This window comes from Salmo salar, chromosome ssa01, assembly GCF_905237065.1.
Source record: "Salmo salar chromosome ssa01, Ssal_v3.1, whole genome shotgun sequence".
Lineage (NCBI taxonomy): Eukaryota > Metazoa > Chordata > Actinopteri > Salmoniformes > Salmonidae > Salmo > Salmo salar.
Genome location: NC_059442.1, coordinates 35,237,713 through 35,258,839, shown reverse-complemented (window position 1 = coordinate 35,258,839; position 21,127 = coordinate 35,237,713). Strand labels below are relative to the sequence as shown.

General features: G+C 44.3%; 1 protein-coding gene across 6 annotated transcripts in view; it reads left to right on the top strand.

Annotated features, from left to right (window-relative positions):
- Window positions 1–241: 241 nt before the first annotated feature.
- Window positions 242–21,127, top strand: part of LOC106601253 (epithelial cell adhesion molecule) — a 23,276-nt gene continuing 2,390 nt past the window's right edge. The window contains exons 1-11 of one of the 6 annotated variants that reach the window (XM_045717250.1): window positions 242–987; window positions 1,347–1,449; window positions 2,711–2,858; window positions 5,176–5,507; window positions 5,719–6,110; window positions 12,418–12,617; window positions 15,751–15,874; window positions 16,360–16,536; window positions 18,001–18,226; window positions 18,479–18,755; window positions 20,275–21,056. In XM_045717250.1, coding sequence (XP_045573206.1) covers window positions 20,978–21,056 — 79 coding nt within the window. In that variant the 5' untranslated portion in view covers window positions 242–987; window positions 1,347–1,449; window positions 2,711–2,858; ... (6 more) ...; window positions 18,479–18,755; window positions 20,275–20,977. Of the gene's footprint in view, window positions 988–1,346; window positions 1,450–2,710; window positions 2,859–5,175; window positions 5,508–5,718; window positions 6,111–12,417; window positions 12,618–15,750; window positions 15,875–16,359; window positions 16,537–18,000; window positions 18,227–18,478; window positions 21,057–21,127 lie in introns of all 6 variants that reach the window. The other 5 variants (XM_045717249.1, XM_045717247.1, XM_045717248.1 and 2 more) reach the window with 5 other exon arrangements.

Sequence of the window (21,127 nt, the reverse complement as noted above, 5' to 3'; positions counted from 1 at the left end):
CCCGTGCCTTATGAATTGACAGATTTCTGATGAGCTCGAGCTAGAACACGGGCGCTCTACTTTTTGCAACGCACTGTTTTATCTCTGCGGAAGAACACTTTAAAACACACGGGCCTGTCTCTTTGTTGACGCTGGAGAAATTGCGGTTGTTTTTGAGACGGCGCTCGTCATTGGCTACCGTGGACCTGCAATATTCTGTTCACTGTACGAGCGCCTATGATTGGCTACGTTGGATCTGCAATGCGTCAAGCAATGGCACCTAATGTTACCTCCGTTGTTTTGGAAAACGGTGTAACCGGACAGTCTACATTGTAACACAGAGTATTTTTGCAATACTGTAATAATTGCTTACGGCAAGACGTTTCTTTCAGTCTTTGTAGTTTCTCAAAATGTTTCCTCCTCACCTGGCAAGGGCTCGATTTGAGTTTTTCGGGAGGAGTGGTGGTGATAGGCGATTGGTCACCGCAAACATACACGGAACATGTAGTCGCGGAACTTTAAATGACGGGTTTCGATGAAGGAATAGAGAATTACAATATTAGAAAGCTTGTGCTGATTACAAGTCTAATTTGTAAATTAGACCAGTACTGGATACAAAAATCAAGATTTACTATGGCTAAACAAACTGTTTAATAGTAATAATGATTGATTTTAGACAATTATCTCGCAGCCTGCAACAATCAATGGACTGGCAAACCATTGAATTAACGATGAGTCCCAACAATATTCACGCTTTAATCAGTCTATGGAAGTGACTGATTGATTCATGCTCAAAGATGAATAGGCTAAACTGAATCATAAAATGTGCAATCAAGATAAAATGATTTAGCCTAAAATTATAGCTACTACCCCCTCCAACAAACCACAGTCGCTTCCGAGATGACGTCATATTTATCCGACTGTTTACATGCAGAGGAGAACAACACATGGCTCTATTTCCAGCTTTTGCAGGATTATCAAATACAAAACCTGAGAATGCACCTAAAGGTAATACCAAAAATGTTTATTTAGGCTTAGTGGATGTGTGAACCAGCTAGCCCTCTTTCTGTGATGGTCCGGCACTTCGAAAGAGAGATCTAGTGAAAGTAAACGCAAGTGCAACGTTTCTGCCTTTGACAGAACATATTAAAAGAGCTGTCAGTGTCAGCTTGATAGTTTCTCTAGTTTGTTAGCTAAATAGCTCACAACACAGTTTTACTAGAGCTAGCTAAGTGTCTTTGATATCGGTAACACAGTCTGCTCGTAACATAGCTAACGTCCCCCCAAAATGCAAAACCCAAAACCCATGGACACAGTGCGAGAACAAATTGCGATTGATTAGACATGCCTCCTCTGTCTCTCATCAGAACTAGAATGGCTGAGCAATCAACGTTTCTGCACCGACGATGTTCTTTCTGTCCACCAGCGAGCCACTGAGAAAGCCAATGATACACAACCAGCAGAAACAAGGTGTTGTGTTATTATTATAAAATTGTTAAATCGTTATTCAGTTACTTCCCTTTCTCTGTGACGGAATAGTATTTCATGCTCCATTGTACAGGAGACAGGATAAGGCATTCCACCCTCTTTGAGAAGCACTGGAGGTTTTATCTAGTGGCTTTGAATGTTTTTGCACAGTCTTGTTGTTATTACACAATTATAAGAAGTTCACCTCAAAATATCTCATACTTTTGTGGGATGATATGATCTGAGCATTGACCGTTGTTGAGAGTTTCACCCAAAAGTCAACGGCTTGTGGTATTTGTACTTAAATGTTTACTTCTAACATTTCTGGACAGACAACAGATAGGGAGGATAAGAATGAAGTCCCATCCAAGAAGAATAAAAGAAGGAGAAGAACAATAATAAGAGGAATCACAAGAAGAAGAGTGGAGAACTCTCTACAGCAAGCAGTGGCTCATATTCAAATACTTTCTACCCCAGTGATCTCCTGAAAAATGCTGAGAGCACTCCTCACACGTATGACCTCACTCCCTTTGTTCCCAGTGAGACCCAGTCAATCAGGTCTACATGCTCTGGTAGAGATTTCAGGACTGGGCTCAAATGTATAAAGCATCTCAGAGTAGGAGTGCTGACATAGGATCAGTTGGACAAGGGGCGAACTGCTCCTAGACCAGCACTCCTACCCTAGGATGCTTTTTAAATACTCGCCCATGACTGGTAAAGCTGTACTAGTTGTTGCTGGGTAGGAGTGAGATTCAGTGTCTGTGGCTCAGTGCGTTACAGGAGGTCTACTCTGGGTGTCTAGGCTGACTGCCAGTTGAAGGAGCTCTTCTTGACATACTCTGAACTAACTACGACACACACACACACATACACACACACACACACACACACACACACACACACACACACACACACACACACACACACACGTCTCTATACTTCTCTTTCAGGGACTGACTCCTAAACAGGAGACTTGTGTAACTCATCTTTGAAGCTACAGTTAAATTAGCCTAATGTTAGGATTATGTTTTGGATCTGTTCTGTACTGTACTACCAATATTTTACAACTAATCTGTGCTGTACTATCAATGTTTTCTGACTTAAAGTACACCATTATATTTGAGCTCTGTACTCTACTCTTATTGTATTTGTATTGTATTTTTATACAATCATGAAAACGCTAACTTGCTACATGTCACCCAACCCTTCTTTAGAGGTGTATACTCTGCATTGATCCTAACGGTGTTGTTCTTTCTGTCTATAGTGAGGAGGTGCAGTGTCAGCTGGAGGGGTCTTTTGTGTGGCTGGACGACCTCTAGACCCTCACCGATTGGCCCTTCTGCGTGGACAGAAGAGCAGACCTCTCCAACGGGGAGTATAAATTGCTCTACAGAGAAGACATCGCTAGGCAGGTAACCTCCCTTCCACTGCACCACTGCACCACCTTCCACTCTCCGCCTCTCCCCTTCACTCCCCCCTTATCTCTGCACCACTACAGCCATATCAGCTCTTGTGTAGCCACTCATCAGCCATCATCTGCCCACTCTTACCCTGTCCATGCTAGTGAGCTGAACAGAGCTGAGCCAAGCTAAACTATACTGCACTGGCCTGGCATAGAAAATATCTAAGCCAGCACAGTCCGGTTCAGGTTGGCCAAATAGTGTGAAAAGGGTATCTGTTGGCCAGCAGCCTGGTTCTGCTCCCAACTCAAGGTCAGTCAGAGAGGGAGTCAGTCAGCTCCAGCTCCAGCTGCAGGTGCCAGAGCCTTCATTACAGTACGCATCATCACGGGGGGGGTTGATAATAAATGCTGCACTGAGAGTTTTGGGTCTGCAGTCCTGCAGTAATCCATATCTCACAGACGGTTTTACTGCTTCAGCCCTCTGCCTGCCTGCAGCCCACAGTCAGGGTGCAGAAATCAAAGTGTTCACCTGCTGTAAATTCCTTCCTTTCTGTCAGAGCGCTTCTTAGATATAAGCTCTCTATGCCCTAGTGAATTTAATAATAGGATGTATGCTTGTGGAGGGGTATATAGAAAGTCTCTATGGAAAGTCTACACCCCCTTGAACTTTTTTCACATTTTGTTGCGTTAGAAAGTGGGATTAAAATAATAGATTTAATTGTAATTTGTTGTCATTGAGCTACACAAAATACTCCATAATGTCAAAGTGAAAAGACAATTATACAAATCTTTACAAATTAATACAAATGTATTAACTAAAATATAATTGTTGCATACTGTGACTATTCACCCCTTCTGTTTAGGCAAGCCTAAATTAGTTCAGAAGTAAAATTTGGCTTAACAAATCACATAAGTTATATGGACTCTGTGTGAAATAATAGGGGTTGACATGATTTTTGAATGACTACCCCTTCCTCTGTCCCCTAAACATTCAACATCTGTAAGGTACCTCAGTAAAGTATTGAATTACAAGCACAAATTCAACTGCAAAGACCAGGGAGCTTTTCGAAAGCCTCATAAAGAAGGGCAGTGATTGGTAGATGGATAACAATAACAAATCAGACATTGAATATATCTTTAAGCATGGGACCATTGGAGATTTTAATAGCTATAGAGTTCATTGGCTTTGATAGTAGAAAACTGAGGATGGATCAACAACATTGTAGTTACTCCACAATAATGACCTAAATGACAGAGTGAAAAGAAAAATACAAATATACAGTGCCTTCAGAAAATATTCATACCCCTTGACTTATTCCACCTTTTGTTGTTACACCCTGAATTTAAAATAGATTAAATAGATTTGTTTCTGAACCAGCTCCAAAGTTCCTCTGTGGTGTTGGGAGAAAGTTGTCCTTCTGGAACGATCTCTGCAGCACTCTACCAATAAGGCCTTTATGGTAGAGTGGCCAGATGGAAGCCACTCCTCAATAAAAGGCACATGACAGCCCGCTTGGTTTGCCAAAAGGCACCTAAAGGACTCTCAGATCGTGAGAAACAAGATTCTTTGGTCTGATGAAACCAAGATTGAAATCTTTGGCCTGAATGCCAAGCGTCACGTCTGGAGGAAACCTGGCACCATCCCTGCGGTGAAACATGGTGGTGGCAGAATCATGCTGTGGGGATGTTTTTCATCGGCAGGACTTGGGAGACTAGTCAGGATTGCGGGAAAGATGAACAGAGCAAAGTACAGAGATCCTTGATTATGCTTTGAGTGGCCCAGCCAGAGCCTGGACTTGAACCCTATCGAACATTTCTGGACAGATGTGAAAATAGCTGTGCATCGATGCTCCCTATCCAACCTGACAGAGCTTGAGAGGATCTGCAGAGAAGAATGTGAGAAACTCCCCAAATACAGGTGTGCCAAGCTTGTAGCATCATACCCAAGAAGACTCAAGGCTGTAATCGCTGCCAAAGGTGCTTCAACAAAGTACTGAGTAAAGGGTCTGAATACTTATGTAAATGTGATGTCCACTTTTTTATTAACTTCTAAAGGGCAACAAATAGAGCTCCTGGCACATGTCCAGTTGATGTCGGGTTTAATGCGCTGTCGAAGTGGCATCTGTATCTTAAGAGACCTGCAATCAATACCTGTTAATACACTCACTCACTCACTCACAGTAAGCTAAGAGAAATGTGATCAATATAGCCAATGATTGGACTGGTGCTTGGTGTATAGCTGCAGGGGGGACTTAGGTTTTACCTTTTGGATGAGGTCAGGTGATGCAGCACCCCTTTCACAACTTTTCTCCCTCACCATCCGCCAGCTGCTGAGGTCAAATCCACGCTGCCTAGACCACCACCAGAGGTCACTACCACCCTACCCTTCATCCCTGTGCCCCCCTGCCTGGAAGATGAGGCTGAGGGGGGTGGTTCTGCACCGGGCCAGGCCCCCTGGGTCAACCCGCTGGGGGTGTATGACTCCTCCACCTCCCTGTGGCTTCAGGGGAAGGCGGAGCAGGGCAAGGCAGAGGAACAACCCTCTACTCCCAGAGACAATGTTGCCGCCCTGCTGGCTGAACAGGTGGAGGACTTCAACAGGAGGCTGAGGGAAACTCCCACAGACACACACACCTGGCTGCAGTTTGTCCACTTCCAGGTACGGTATTCAACGTTAAAACCCCACAATTACACACCACACCAATCAGTGTCATCATATCACATGAGACTTCACTAGGATTTCAAAAGAGTTTTTGTGGGCCTTTTCACCAGGACAGGAAATGTGTCTTGATCCAAAAAAAATCACATGATTATGTACTAGCTACTATCATGACTTTTAAATTATAATAACTTCCCGATCTGTATTACAGGACGAGGTGGCGAGTGCCCCCGGGGTGTTTGGTGACATCTCTGAGAACGAGACAGAGCGCCAGAAGAGGTCTGTGAGGGCAGTGAGGCCATGCATTTTGGATTGAGAGGTGGACAGAAACCCCAGCTGTGTGGAGCTGAAGCTGGAGCTACTGTGTCTGTGCAGGGAGCTGTGGGAGCCAGCAGCTCTGTTGAAGGAGTGGAAGAAACTGGTATTCCTGCACCCCAACAGCGCCCGCCCACTGTGGAGGAAGTACCTGCTGTTTGTGCAAAGCCACTCAGCACCTTCTATGTGTCAAAGGTCAATATGGTGTACGGGAAGTGTCTGAGCACGCTGGCGGTAGTGCAGGACGGGAGTATGTTGTCTCACCGGGCACTGATGAACACATGCTGGGTAATGGTCCAAGCCACATGCAATATACACTACATATTATTATGTTTTAAATTCAATTTAGCATGAATAACTTCTAACTCATTTAAGGTAGACTCAGCGATATGGCGTCGATGCAGAAAGTAAACGGCATAGTGGGGCAATTTCCGCAGCAACTAAGAGCGTTGACGCGTGACGCTCAATTTCGCCGCTGTTTTGGTGATCTGGCTACCACACTGTGAACAGCGCGTAGCGAACCCGTGCACGTACAGATACTGTGTGAGAGGGAAGTCTTGCATCTTATTCATCTCAATAGCTGCGTTGCTGCTCGTGGCAACATAATTTCTCACTCACTGCCTGCTCTGTGGACATAATACTGTACGTTCAAGCCTGTTTTCATTTTCTGTTCTTCTCATCCTTAGTTCGCACAGGGCCGTCCTGTAGAGGGGCTGACACTTTAGATGTATATATTTGTAGAGGCGAGCAGAGAGCGAGAATTATGGTTCAAGTTTCTCCTCGTCAGTATGTTATGTGCTGGTGCTGTATTGAACTGTTTGTGGTTCATTCTGCATGTTTGGACTGTTACCGTGAGAGTGGAAGAGGAGTTGATGAGTCGTCATTTTGGTGGAAGAGAAAGGTGCCGTTGTCTCTAATATCATGGCGTAGGGATGGTTTCGATGGTCTAGACATGGAGAGAGTGATTGAGAGCTATGTCATTCTTCTACCGGGGTCAGCTAATAGATGACGTGTGTGTGTGTGTGTGTGTGTGTGTGTGTGTGTGTGTGTGTGTGTGTGTGTGTGTGTGTGTGTGTGTGTGTGTGTGTGTGTCTTTCAACTCCTTTCAGAAGCCTTTGGTATGGATTTGATGAGCTTGTAATCTCTCGTGACAGACTAAATTGAGTTAGCTGGCTAGCTGGGCTCCCGGGTGGCTCAGCGGTCTAAGGCACTGCATCTCAGTGCTTGAGGAGTCACTACAGACACCCTGGTTCGAATACAGGCTGTATCACAACCGGCCGTGATTGGGAGTCCCATAGGGCGGCGCACAATTGGCCCAGCGTTGTCCGGGTTTTGGCCAGTGTAGGCCGTCATTGTAAATAAGAATTTGTTCTTAACTGACTTGCCTAGTTAAATAAAGGTAAGAAAAAAAAGAAGAAAGCTAGTTACATTATTGTGGTTATATGTCTATCATGATGTCATTGCCAGATGTCTATGGGTGTAGCAGAGCCATAGTACCAGGGCCTCAGCAGCAGGCGAAAGTTGTGGAATGGTGCAGATAGACATCATAAATAGAACTGACATGATTCCTTCTACATGACAGTTATATCTGCAACTTTCTGTAACATCTTTCACCTTCCTGAAAAGAACCCTAATCAGGTTTGTGCTGTGTCATGTTTCTGACCAGTGACAGGAGAAAAGGACCCGAGAGGAGAGGGAGGGAGGGAGAAGGAGAGACGAGAGAGGGAGTGGGAGAGGCAGAAAGAGGGAGGATAATGGATATCCAGTGTCCATGCTGCTGATCCATGATATGAATACTGCAGCGATGGCTTAGCCTCCTGGCCCTCTGGCAGCTGCCCCTCAATTTGTCTAATGAAACTATTATCTAGTTAGACTGGCTGGCCATCAGTCAGTCTGGGTAGGGCTGCCACTGGGCTGATCCTGGAACTATCCTGTCAGGGCTTTAGCCTGTTGAACAATGATAAGGATTGGACGCACTCCAGGAACAATGCAAGCCTTTTCCCTCCCAGTCTAAATAATAAGATTTAAACAAACAGAAGCCAGGCATTCATTAGCCTACTGGAACAATTTGTCTGTCTACCACAGCTTACTGTTATTACAACAATGACTGGTTGTCTAAGGGTGGAATAACATGATATAGATGTGATGTTATCCAGTGATGCCTCGCTTATTCAAATCACCTGGAATTTTGTTTAACATACTGGAACTATTTGGTTGACAGATCACCTGCTGCAACTCAGAAAACAGGCTAGCTGTTTCCGGTTCGACACATGTACGTAATCACTTGTGGAATCTTTGGTATTCTCAACTCGACTTGATAGGTACAGAAAGCTCTTTTATTTGAGTGATTCTCTTATAATATGATGGTCACAGACTCCCTCTTGTGGTTGGATAGTACATATTTGAGCATTTCTGCAGCTGCACTGTTGACAGATTAAACAGTGTGGGAGATCGAAGCATGGAATAAGCAGCATGTGCTAAAACTGGACCATAGCCTCTGCTTACATAAGAATGCTGGTCATATATCTACACCGGGCTCCGTGCATTCCGCTGAGGGAGACTGTCAGTATCTTTGACTGTTTGTTTCCTTTTAGAACATGCTGACGGCAGGTAGCCTGGTACCAGATTTGTTTGTGCTGTCTTGCCAACTCCTATGGTCATTGTCATGCCAATGATTATAGGTGTTGGGCAAGACAGTACAAACAGATTTGGGACCAGGCTACAAGCCAGGGCAATGAAAACCCCAAATTGTAGGGAACATCTGCAGGAGATGGCAGCATTAATTATAACTTGATAAGGATTTAATGAATAATGAAGACCGCTTTTGAGAAGCTGACTTTTCATGTGACCTCAGGGTGTGTACCTTTTAATTCGCCTACTGAATTTTTCATTCAGGAAAGATTAGCTATCTGTTATTACTTTTCAAACATTTTTTCCTGCCATCTCTCACTTTATTTTCCTCATCCTACTCAGTTTTTTCTTCACTCAAAGTCTGAGGATACAGTCATCTTTAAAAGCTCGTACTAAACTAATGGACCTGTGCTGGTTCTAATAGGTGGGATTGAAGTGGGTGCTTTGTGTGACGGCAAGAGTCAAAAGGCCTCCTGTGGGGCAGGGGGCGAGAATACAAAAAAAGTAAGACAAGACGGACAACACAGACGGAAGACACTTGGCAACAGCACAGATGCCTCAGCAGACAGACAGTGGAAACAGCACTTCACGACAAGAGACATCATCACACTACATGAAGGGAGACCTATGACAACAAAAAGATACATGGCACAAACAACGTTAAGGCCAGACAACAGCACGAGGGAAAAAGACTGTCACACCACAGTACAAGCAACATAGCCCTACTGAACAGACAAATAGACAGACCGCACCAACAAATAATGGCAGCGCAAGCGGACAGACAGCAAACAGACACCACAATCAACAGTATAGGTTATTGGCTCGCGTAACAGCTACAGCTGTCAGTGAGAATGTCCACCATTGAGTCTTTGAAAGCTGAGACAGTGACACAACTTTCCAGCTTTATCATTTGTTGCAGATGGTTCCAGTCGCTATCTGCAGCGAACTGAAAAGAGGAACGACCCAGGGATGTGTTTGCTTTGGGGACTTTTAACAGAAGGTGGCAGATCGGTTACTGTATATAGAGGAGGATGGTTGCAATAGGTATCTCGGGTAGGGGGGAGTGAGGCCTAAGAGGGCTTTGTAAATGAGTATCAACCAGTGGATTTTCCATCTAGTATAAAGAGATGGCCAGTTTACAGAGGAGTACAGTGTGCAGTGATGCGTCCTATAAGGACGTCATTCTCAGATCGGCAGGTAAGGGTGCACTTGATCGGCCAGATGTTCTGTACCATTCTGCTATCCGATTTGCAATGGCAGAAAGGTACAGAACATCTAGCTGCTCAAGTGCACCCTTACCTGCCGATCTGAAAATAACATCTCCATAATCTAACATGGGTAGGATGGTCATTTGATTCAGGGTTAGTTTGGCAGAGGTGCGATTACAATATAGAAAACCAAGCCTAGATTAGATGGCCTGGTTAATGATGTGGTATTGAATGTTCTCTGTCTCTGTCTTTATCTCTGCAGTCATCTTCCTCCAGCATTGTCATTTCCTCAGGCATGCAGGCCACTCAGAAAAGGCTGTGCCAATGTACCAGTGCCTGCTGGACTTTACCTTCTTCAAGCCAGACACTGTCAAGGACCTATCCACCAGACAACAGTCATTCCCCATGTACCTCTGCAAAGAACACACATGCGTCCAGCTGGTTGCTCTCTCCAGAATAGAGTCATGATGAATTTGGGGTCTGTGTTACCGTACTGGCTGTTTATCCAGAGCCAGTGCCCCAGTGGGATGTGTTTACCTTAGACTAGGGCTGTGTGTTTTCCGTCACAGGCATTAAAGAGCTGTGCTGGGGACCCATCCAGAGAGTGCCCTTCAGGCTATGGTCTGGGCCTTGTCACTTTACTTTATGCTCTACATGGAAACTTTGCTAGGGGGGCATTTAAAATGCATGACCAACTTTTAATAGAGGCTGTTTACCAGCTGTGGTGCATTCTAATTCCTATCCAACTGAGCCCTGGCTTTCTCAGCCAAATCCCTTTCTGCTGAGAGAAAGGTAGAAGAAGGAATATTAACTTTATCAAGTACTGGGAGAGACAGGTCTCCCTTTCCTCTGTGAGTTTATACTGACAACTAGCTGGCCAAATAGAGAGGTACAATAGAAATCATTTTGAGAGGTTTCATATTCATGGAATATTCAAGCATGGAATACGAATTAGTGTTTAATAATTTAGCTACTATACATGCTGAATTATGAACAATGTTGCTTGCGATCCTCCGAAGGAGGTGTCTGGGCGCTAAGCTTCTGCGCACTGTGGCTTCTGTGTCTCTCTCTCTCTATGTGTGCGTGCGTGCGTGCGTGTGTGCGTGCGTGCTAATAATGGCCTGTTTGCAGTGGCTCACAGCTCACTCTCCCCCCAGGACATGTTGCTGTGTGTGTCTGCATGGTAAACACAGCATTAACTGTTTTAATTGATCAGAGATTCTTTAGTGGATATTGGAACATAGTCTAGGTCAATTGAGCTTTGTATAGTTAAAATGTAACACCATATAGGATCTACAGGTAGTGATATTTCTCAACCAGATTTGGAATTACTGATACCCAAAGCCCCATGTTCAGGGCCCGTCTGTCTTTTGTCTCGGAGACACTGAGATTTAATAACAATATGAATGGGTTGGATCCCAACGCTGCAGCCAAACGTAAGATGGCTACGGTGCATTCGGAAAGTATTCAGACCCCTTGACTTTTTCCACATTTTGTTACGTTACAGCCTTATTCTAACATTGATGACATTTTTTTCCCCCTCATCAATCTACACACAATACACTATAATGACAAAGCGAAAAAAGATTTTTAGAAATTGTTACAATTTTTTTTTTAAACAAAACAGAAATACCTTACATAAGTATTTAGACCATTTGCTATGATACTTGAAACTGAGCTCAGGTCCGTCCTGTTTACATTGATCATCCTTGAGATGTTTCTAGAACTTGATTGGAGTTCAACTGTGGTAAATTCAATTGATTGGACATGATTTGGAAAGGCACACACCTGTCTATATAAGGTCCCACAGTTGACTGTGCATGTCAGAGCAAAATCCAAGCCATGAGGTCGAAGGAATTGTCCGTAGGGCTCCGAGACAGGATTGTGTCGAGGCACAGATTTGGGGAAGGGTACCAAAACATTTCTGAAGCATAGATGGTCCCCAAGAATAGATTGTCCTCCATCATTCTTAAATGTAAAAAGTTTGGAACCATCAAGACTCATCCTAGAGCTGGCCGCCCGGCCAAATTGAGCAATCGGGGGAGAAGGCAGTGATGTAAAGTACTTAAGTAAAAATACTTTAAAGTACTTCTTAAGTTGTTTTTATAGGTATCTGTACTTTACTTTACTCTTCATATTTTGCCATCTTTTACTTTTACTTCACTACATTCCTAAAGAAAATGATCTACTTTTTACTCCATACATTTTCCCTCACACTAAAAGTACTTGTTACATTTTGACAGGAAAATGGTCCAATTCACACATTTATCAGGAGAACATCCCCGGTCATCCCTACTGCCTCTGATCTGGCGGGCTGCTTCATTTGAAAATGATGTCTACAGACCCTGACACTCCTCAGTAATAGGCATATGATAGCCTGCCTGGAGTTTGCCAAAAGGCACCTAAAGGACTCTCAGACCATGAGAAACAAGATTCTCTGGTCTGATGAAACCAAGATTGAAAAAACCCTTACCAAAGTCTAAAACGAACATAAACGACACAAAATGTCTTCATATTATATGCACAAACTCTTCCGAACTGTTTCGGCTGGGAAGCATGCGGACGCCTTTACTGCCCTGATGACACAGATGGCTTCAACACACGTAATGTGTTATGTGAAAAGTTGTATTAAAAGAAATACCAAGCTTGATAAACTAGTGGGCTAGTTGTGAAGTGCATTAGCAGAAAACTTTGTCTTTTATGTAGAACAAAATGCAATTTACCACTTGGCTGTCTATTATATCACCCTGTCACAGGCCTTCCCAGTCAACACCACCTCATAAGATTGCCTGCTGCAGTTGTTCGAGAGATGTCCAGTTTGCAGCCGAACATGCAGCATAGAGAAGTCCAGAAAGGGGGCCTTCATCAGCCACATGTTGGCAAGTATCTGGCCAGCAACCTTCACCTGTCAGCAGCAAAAGCTTTCACAGGCTCATCATTTGTACAAATATAGAAGGTAACCCACATCATTACTTTGATACATTTGTAAACCCAATTGTGAAACATAATTTATGTAAACTGACATTATTTGTTGACACATACAGTTGAAGTCGGAAGTTTACATACACCTCAGCCAAATACATTTAAACTCAGTTTTTCATAATTCCTGACATTTAATCCTAGTAAAAATTCCCTGTTTTAGGTCAGTTAGGGTCACCACTTTATTTAAGAATGTGAAATGTAAGAATAATAGTAGAGAGAATGATTTATTTCAGCTTTTATTTCTTTCATCACATTCCCAGTGGGTCAGAAGTTTACATACACTCAATTAGAATTTGGTAGCATTGCCTTTAAATTGTTTAACTTGGGTCAAATGTTTCGGGTAGCCTTCCAGAAGATTCCCACAATAAGTTGGGTGAATTTTGGCCCATTCCTCCTGACAGAGCTGGTGTAACTGAGTCAGGTTTGTAGGCCTCCTTCCTCACACACGCTTTTTCAGTTCTGCACACAAATTTTCTATAGGAATGAGGTCAGGGCTTTGTGATGGCCACTCCAATACCTTAACTTTGTTGTCCTTAAGCCATTTTGCCAGAACTTTGGAAGTATGCTTGGGGTCATTGTCCATTTGGAAGACCCATTTGCGACCAAGCTTTACCTTCCTGACTGATGTCTTGAGATGTTGCTTCAATATATCCACATAATTTTCACTACTCATGATGCCATCTATTTTCTGAAGTTCACCAGTCCCTCCTGCAGCAAAGCACCAACACAACATGATGCTGCCACCCCGGTGCTTCGCGGTTGGGATGGTGTTCTTCGGCTTGCAAGCCTCCCCCTTTTTCCTCCAAACATAAAGATGGTCATTATGGTCAAACAGTTCTATTTTTGTTTCATCAGACCAGAGGACATTTCTCTAAAAAGTACGATCTTTGTACCCATGTGCAGTTGCAAACCGAAGTCTGGCTTTTTTTATGGCGGTTTTGGAGCAATGGCTTCTTCATTGCTGAGCGGCCTTACAGGTTATGTCGATATAGGACTCGTTTTACTGTGGATATAGATACTTTTGTGCCTGTTGTACCATCTTCACAAGGTCATTTGCTGTTGTTCTGGGATTGATTTGAACTTTTCACACTAAAGTACGTTCATTTCTAGGAGACAGAATGCCTCTCCTTCCTGAGCGGTATGACGGCTTCGTGGTCCCATGGTATTTACACTCGCGTACTATTGTTTGTACAGATGAATGTTTGTAAATTGCTCCCATGGATGAACCAGACTTGTGGAGGTCTACAATTTTTTTTCTGAGGTCATGCCTGATTTCTTTTGATTTTCCCATGCTGTCAAGCAAAGAGGCACTGAGTTTGAAGGTAGACCTTGAAATGCATCCACCGGTACACCTCCAATTGACTCAAAAAATGTCAATTAGCCTATCAGAAGCTTCTAAAGCCATGACATAATTTGTTGTTTAAAGCTGTTTATAGCCACAGTCAACTTAGTGTATGTAAACTTCTGACCCACTGGAATTGTGATACAGTGAATTATAAGTGAAATAATCTGTCTGTAAACAATTGTTGGAAAAATTACTTGTGTCAGGCACAAAGTAGATGTCCTAACCGACTTGCCAAAACTAAACTTTGTTAACAAGAAATTTGTGGAGTGGTGGAAAAAGCGAGTTTTAATTACTCCAACCAAAGTGTATGTAAACTTCCAACTTCAACTGTACACTACCGTTCAAAAGTTTGGAGTCACATAGAAATTTCCTTGTTTTTGAAAGAAAACCTTTTTTTTTGTCCATTAAAATAACATCAAATTGATAAAAAATACAGTGTAGACAGTGTTAATGTTGTAAATGACTATTGTAACTGGAAACGGCAGATGTTTTTTTAATGGAAAATCTACATAGGCGTACACAGGCCCATTATCAGCAACCATCACTCCTGTGTTCCAATGGCACATTGTGTTAGGTAATCCAAGTTTATAATTTTAAAAGGCTAATTGATCATTAGAAAACCCTTTTGCAATTATGTTAGCACAGCTAAAAACTGTTGTCCTGATTGAAGAAGCAATAAAACTGGCCTTCTTTAGACTAGTTGAGTACAACGCTGTGTACTACTCCCTTCACAGAACAGCGCAAACTGGCTCTAACCAGAATAGAAAGAGGAGTGGGAGGCCCCGGTGCACAACTGAGCAAGAGGACAAGTACATTAGAGTGTCTAGTTTGAGAAACAGACGCCTCACAAGTCCTCAACTGGCAGCTTCATCACATAGTACCCGCAAAACTCCAGTCTCAACGTCAACAGTGAAGAGGCGACTCCGGGATGCTGCCTTCCAGGCAGAGTTCCTCTGTCCAGAGTCTGTGTTCTTTTTCCCATCTTAATCTTTTCTTTTTATTGGCCAGTCTAAGATTTGGCTTCTTTTTTTTCAACTCTGCCTAGAAGGCCAGCATCCCGGAGTCGCCTCCTCACTGTTGACGTTGGGACTGGTGAACAAGGGTGGGCAAGGTTCTGACAAGCTTCTGGGTTTTGTTGGTGGTGGCAAGGACACACCCAAGAAACACTCACATCAAACCACTCCCCCAAATCAACTCACGTTTGGCTTCTGTCATGGCCGCCAGCATTTCTTGAGGAGCGAGCCAAAAACTATGCCAAATCAGCGGGTGCAGTTCCCCTTTAATGAGGAAGAGAGAGACTCCCTATGGCTTTACTCTGTAATCATCTGATTATTAGAAAATGATCTGAGCAATTTGTTCAGAAATTAGAGCAGTATTAAACAGTACCACCTTAAATTCTACACTAATGAGTTTCTGCTGTTCTCCATGGAGGTCTGGTTTGCTAATCACTGCAGCACTCTGTTGATGGCAGCCAGAGACGTGCACTGGCAGCATTATGTTGATGGCAGAGAGACACATGCTGTCCTGCAGTGCAGCCTAATGTTCTTCCTGTCAGGAGAACTGCTGACCTCAGCGCAGACAGAGACAACTGCCCTCAACCCATGAAATGATTACATTGTTGAAATAACCAACATTCCCACTCCTCCACCCACTCTGTGATTGTGCTTAGTGTTAATTACTGTTTAGGAATTGATTGATATAAATATATGTTTTGTATTGTATTAAACCATACCATTGACCTTTGCCCTTTGTGGTCCCCTAGGTGGAGTTCTTTGAGCCCTTCTGGGACAGTGGGGAGCCCTGTGTCGGGGAGAGGGGGGTCAAGGTGTGGAGAGCCTAGATGATGCAGCAGGAGAGAGGAGGCTGGCTCCAACCCAGTGAACAAGGTCAGTCACATTATAGCTAGCCTATATACTAAAACCTGTGGTAACACGTTACATGAAGTTGGCTTTCAAAACGACTTCTAACTTCCTTCATACTGGACACAGAGACATACAAATGGTATCCACAAGTGTCCCTTTAACCTTCCTGTGTTGTATCACTAATTACAGTAGTAACATCATAGTATAAGGACATTTTGGCGATATAAGTCATAGTGTTGTAATGTTAAAGGAATACTTCAGGATTTTGGCAATGAGGCCCTTTATCAATTTCCCCAGTCAGATGAACTCGTGGATACCATTTTTATGTCTGCATGGGATTTGAAGGAAGTTGCTAACTAGCCTTAGTGCAATTGCTAACTAGCGTTAGCACAATGCCTGGAAGTCTATGGGTATCTGCTAATGCTAGTTAGCCTTGGCTCACAAAGCGACTTCTAACTTTCTTCATACTGGACACAGAGACATACAAATGGTATCCCTTTAACCTTTAGAACCGCTGTGTGACGGATGATGAAGATGATAAAGATCAGGAGGAATCAGAGGTGAAGGATAAGACCTGGCTCAAGTGGAGGATCTGGTTGGACGTGGAGACGTCACATGAGGCTATCTATTGGCTGCCGTGGAGGGCAGACCAATCGGTGGAGGACTGTGAGGACCCGGACTGACAGGTATTGGCTGTAATCACTGGTGATAGTGGTGCCAAACCTGGGATATATCTACCATTAAAAATGGGTCCTAGCGTTGCTATTTACAGTGCATTCGGAAAGTATTCAGACCCCTTGACCCTTTCCACATTTTGTTATGTTACATCCTTATTCTAAAATGTATTAAATAGTTTTTTCCCCTCATCAATCTACACACAATACCCCATAATGACAAAGCAAAAATAGGTTTTTAGAAATGTTTACAAATGTATAAAAATAAATAAAACTGAAATATCATATTTACATAAGTATTCAGACCCTTTACACGCTATTTTCTTGAAGCACCTTTGGCAGCAATTACAGCCTCGATTTGAGGAGTTCCTCCCACTCTTTTCTGCAGATCCTCTCAAGCTCTGTCAGGTTGGATGGGGAGTGTCGCTGCACCGCTTTTTTCAGGTCTGTCCAGAGATGTTTGATCGGGTTCAAGTTCGGGCTCTGGCTGGGCCACTCAAGGACATTCAGAGACCCGAAGCCACTCCTGTGTTGTCTTGGCTGTGTGCTTAGGGTCGTTGTCCTGTTGGAAGGTGAACCTTCAACCCCCGTCTGAAGTCCTGAGCAGGTTTTAATCAAGGATCTCTGTACTTTTCTCCGTTCATCTTTCCCTGCCGCTGAAATACATCCCCACAGCATGATGCTGCCACCACCATGCTTCACCGTAGCGATGGTGCCAGGTTTCCTCCAGACGTGACGCTTGGTATTCAGGCGAAAGGGTTTCATCTTGGTTTCATCAGACCAGAGAATCTTCTTTGTCATGGTCTGAGAGTCCTTTAGGTGCCTCTTGGCAAACTCCAAGCAGGCTGTAATGTGCCTTTTACTGAGGAGTGGCTTCCGTCTGGCCACTCTACCATAAAGGCCTGATTGGTGGAGTGCTGCAGAGATGGTTGTCCTTCTGGAAGGTTCTGCCATCTCCACAGAGGAACTCTGGAGCTCTGTCAGAGTGACCATCGGGTTCTTGGTTACCTCCCTGACCAAGGACCTTCTCCCCCGATTGCTCAGTTTGGCCAGGTGGCCAGCTCTAGGAAGAGTCTTGGTGGTTTCAAACTTCTTTCATTTAAGAATGATGGAGGCCACTGTGTTCTTGGGGACCTTCAATGCTGCAGAAATGTTTTTCTTTGACCTCATGGCTTGGATTTTGCTCTGACATGCACTGTCAACTGTGGGACTTTATATAGACAGGTGTGTGCCTGTAATTGTAATTTACCACAGGTGGACTCCAATCAAGTTGTAGAAGGATGATCAATGGGAACCGGATGCACCTGAGTCTCATAGCAAAGAGTCTGAATACTTATGTAAATTATTTCTGTTTTTTATTTTTAATACATTTGCAAACATTTCTAATAACCTGTTTTGGCTTTGTCATTTGGGGGTATTGTGTGTAGATTGATGAGGAAAACATTTATTAAATCCTGCTGACACTTCCTGTTATAGCCTACAGTTCCTGGAGCCAGCTGCTGGACGACCTGGCTCTGCTGGGAGACGTTCATAATCCTGACTCACCTCTGACGACCTTCCCGTCAGCCCCGTGGGTCACATGACTTCGCTGCAGGGCACCAGGAGGGGGGCTTGGCTGTGCAAGCAGGGGGAGGAGTTTCTGTTCTCTACTCAGGAGAGAGCCGTCTTCTCACTGCACTGGATCCAGTATGAGAAGCTCAAGGTAACGCCAGGTTACCCTAGCTACAAGCTTTAGAGTCTGGCAAGCATATGCTCAGCCAAGGACAATTCCTTTTGGTTTGAAAGGCTTTTTCTAATTGTGAAGGAAATAACAGTAATTGTAAATGTACATGTCTTCAGTCCTTTTTAATGCCGAACTATGCGTCCTTCCCCCTCTCATTCTCCACTGAGATTCTCCCACTAATGCTCATGTCTCTCTGTGTCCCTTCTCCTTCGCTCTGTATGTAACATGAAGGTGCTGAGGTACGTGCGTGGAAGAAACAAGAAGCGTGTGAAAGCCCAGGGAAAGAGAAGCAAGTGCCTGGCCGAGCCTGTTGCGGGAGTACGCCCACCTGGAGTGGCTGCTAGGGAATCTGGACGAGGCCCACAAGGTGTTCGACACGGGTCTGGGCGTGGCAGGGGGGCTGGCAGACCCTGCCCTGTGTGACCTCTGCCTGCTCTACGCCCAGCTGGAGGTGGAGGAGACCTGGAGAGGGAGTACGGGCGGAGCAGTGGCAGGGAAGACTCACTAGGTTTACATTTACATTTACATTTAAGTCATTTAGCAGACGCTCTTATCCAGAGCGACTTACAAGGTTAAGTAGGCTCTAGTTTTGTCTAATCTTGATTATTGTCCAGTCGTGTTGTCCAGTGCTGCAAGGAAAGACCTAGTTAAATTGCAGCTGGCCCAGAACAGAGCACCACGTTTTGCTCTTAATTGTAATCAGAGGGCTGATATAAATACTATGCATACCAGTCTCTCTTGGCTAAGAGCTGAGGAGAGACTGACTGCATCACATTAATCTGTTGAAAATCCCAAATTGTTTGCATAGTCAAGTTACACACAGCTCTGACACACACACTTATCCCACCAGACATGCCACCAGGGGTCTTTTCACAGTCCCCATATCCAGAACAACTTCAAGAAAGCGTACACTATTATATAGAGCCCTTAATGCATGGAACTTCCTTCCACCTCATATTGCTCAAATAAACAGCAAACCTGGTTTCAAAAAACAGATAAAGCAACACATCGTGGCACAACGCCTCTCCTCTATTTGACCTAGATAGTTGGTCTGTATGCATTGATATGTAGGCTACGTGTGTCTTTACATTTTTTTATGTAGTTCTGTCCTTGAGCTGTTCTTGTCTATTGATGTTCTGTATTATGTCATTCTGTATTATGTTTCATGTTTTGTGTGGACCCCAGGAAGAGTAGCTGCTGCTTTTTCAACAGCTAATGGGGATCCTAATAAAATACCAAATACCACTACCGCCATGTCTTCACCAGCGGTCTACATCCTCACCAAGCTAGCAGAGGGTAGTTCGTATGCCCCCTTCACTGGACAGGTGGCTCCAGTGGCCGTTCTGAAGCCCAGGAAGGCATATGAGCAGGCGGTGGTGAGCTCCCTGCCGGGCAGGTCAAAGGTCTAGTGGGGTGTTATGCCCTGTTCCATTACCTGACTGTGGGGGGTTGATGATGCAGTCTACAGCCTGGCGAGGGAAAGGCTGGAGCAACACCCCGGTATGTCAGCCCAAGGGTCAGCTAGCAGCGAGGCTAACAGTGACACACAGACACAGAGCTCTGCTGCCTCAGAGTGTGAGGCCCTGGCTGTCCAGCAGGCGGCACTGCCGTGCTACCACAGCAGCACCAGCGTGTACCCAGTCAGCCATCTCAGACTGGCGCTGACCTCGGCGCTAGCCTGCTCTGCCTCGAGTGCCCCCCTGTGGCAGCTCTATGTGCAGATGGAGAAGCGCTACCACAGCGACGGCAGGGCACGCCGCTTCTTCCACAGCGTGACCAAGGCTAGTGCCAGTGTCGTGCCACGCCTGTTCGCCATCAGTGCAGAGGAAGCAGCTGGTGGACTCTACAGACGTGGGAACACTGAGGATGGAAGACTTTAATCAGTATCAATTTAATCAAATAATGTTGATAACAGAACACACACACACAGAGATAGTACTAGTCTGCAGTAGCTCACATTTAGATTGAAGTTCATTTGGTTAGCTAAGTGGATGTTTTTTCACGAGTTGTTATTGCTTTCTTGGCAGGTCTGGTTGCTATGGCGACACCTCCACCCTTCCAGAGAACGGCCTAAGCAACCGTATTCGCTCACTGTTTATGAACACCATAGCAACAGAGCACGGGGTCCTCTGTCCGTTGCTGTGGAGGATGTACATGAACTTCCTGGTATGACACCTCTTTAAAACATACCCCTAAATCATCCAGTTATCAGAACCTCAGACAGAGTTCCCATGGAGGAGGTGGACATACTGCTGGAGGACTGAGGCTCTAAAACTCTTCCCACAGTGCAACAGGGGCCTGGCTTCCTCAGACACTACTGTGGACACCCAGACGTCATGCACTGACCAATAGAACAGTGTCCTCCAGAAAAAAATGCATTTTACTTTTCAAACAGTGTGAATAAATTATTTTACATACACTGTATTATGTGTTAATTCAAAAATGTCCATATTTTGATGTATTTAATATCTATTTTTATGTCAAGGACTTGAGTTTAAACTGATAAAAAATAGATTACTCTGATAATTTAAAATGAATGTTTTGTTTCCCAACACTGGTCTGCCAACCTTTATTTAAAAATAAGCTCTAAGCCTTTCACGCATTGTGAATCCTGAGGGATGCTTGTGTGCATTTCCTGCGGATAACGACATCACAGCTTAATGGTGTGGCACGGAGCACACCGGAGTGTACACTTTAGAGTCAGGAGGGAAGGAGAGAGGAAACACAGACATGAGGGTAGAGAAGCTTTATATAGTCTCGTCACTGCTTATCCTTCAGAGTAGTAGAGCATCCACTCTGGCTGTCTCAGGTGAGTCTGACACTTCTGATGACCTTTAACCTATTATAATGTGCCTCTGAGTTTACTGGATTGCCCTCTGC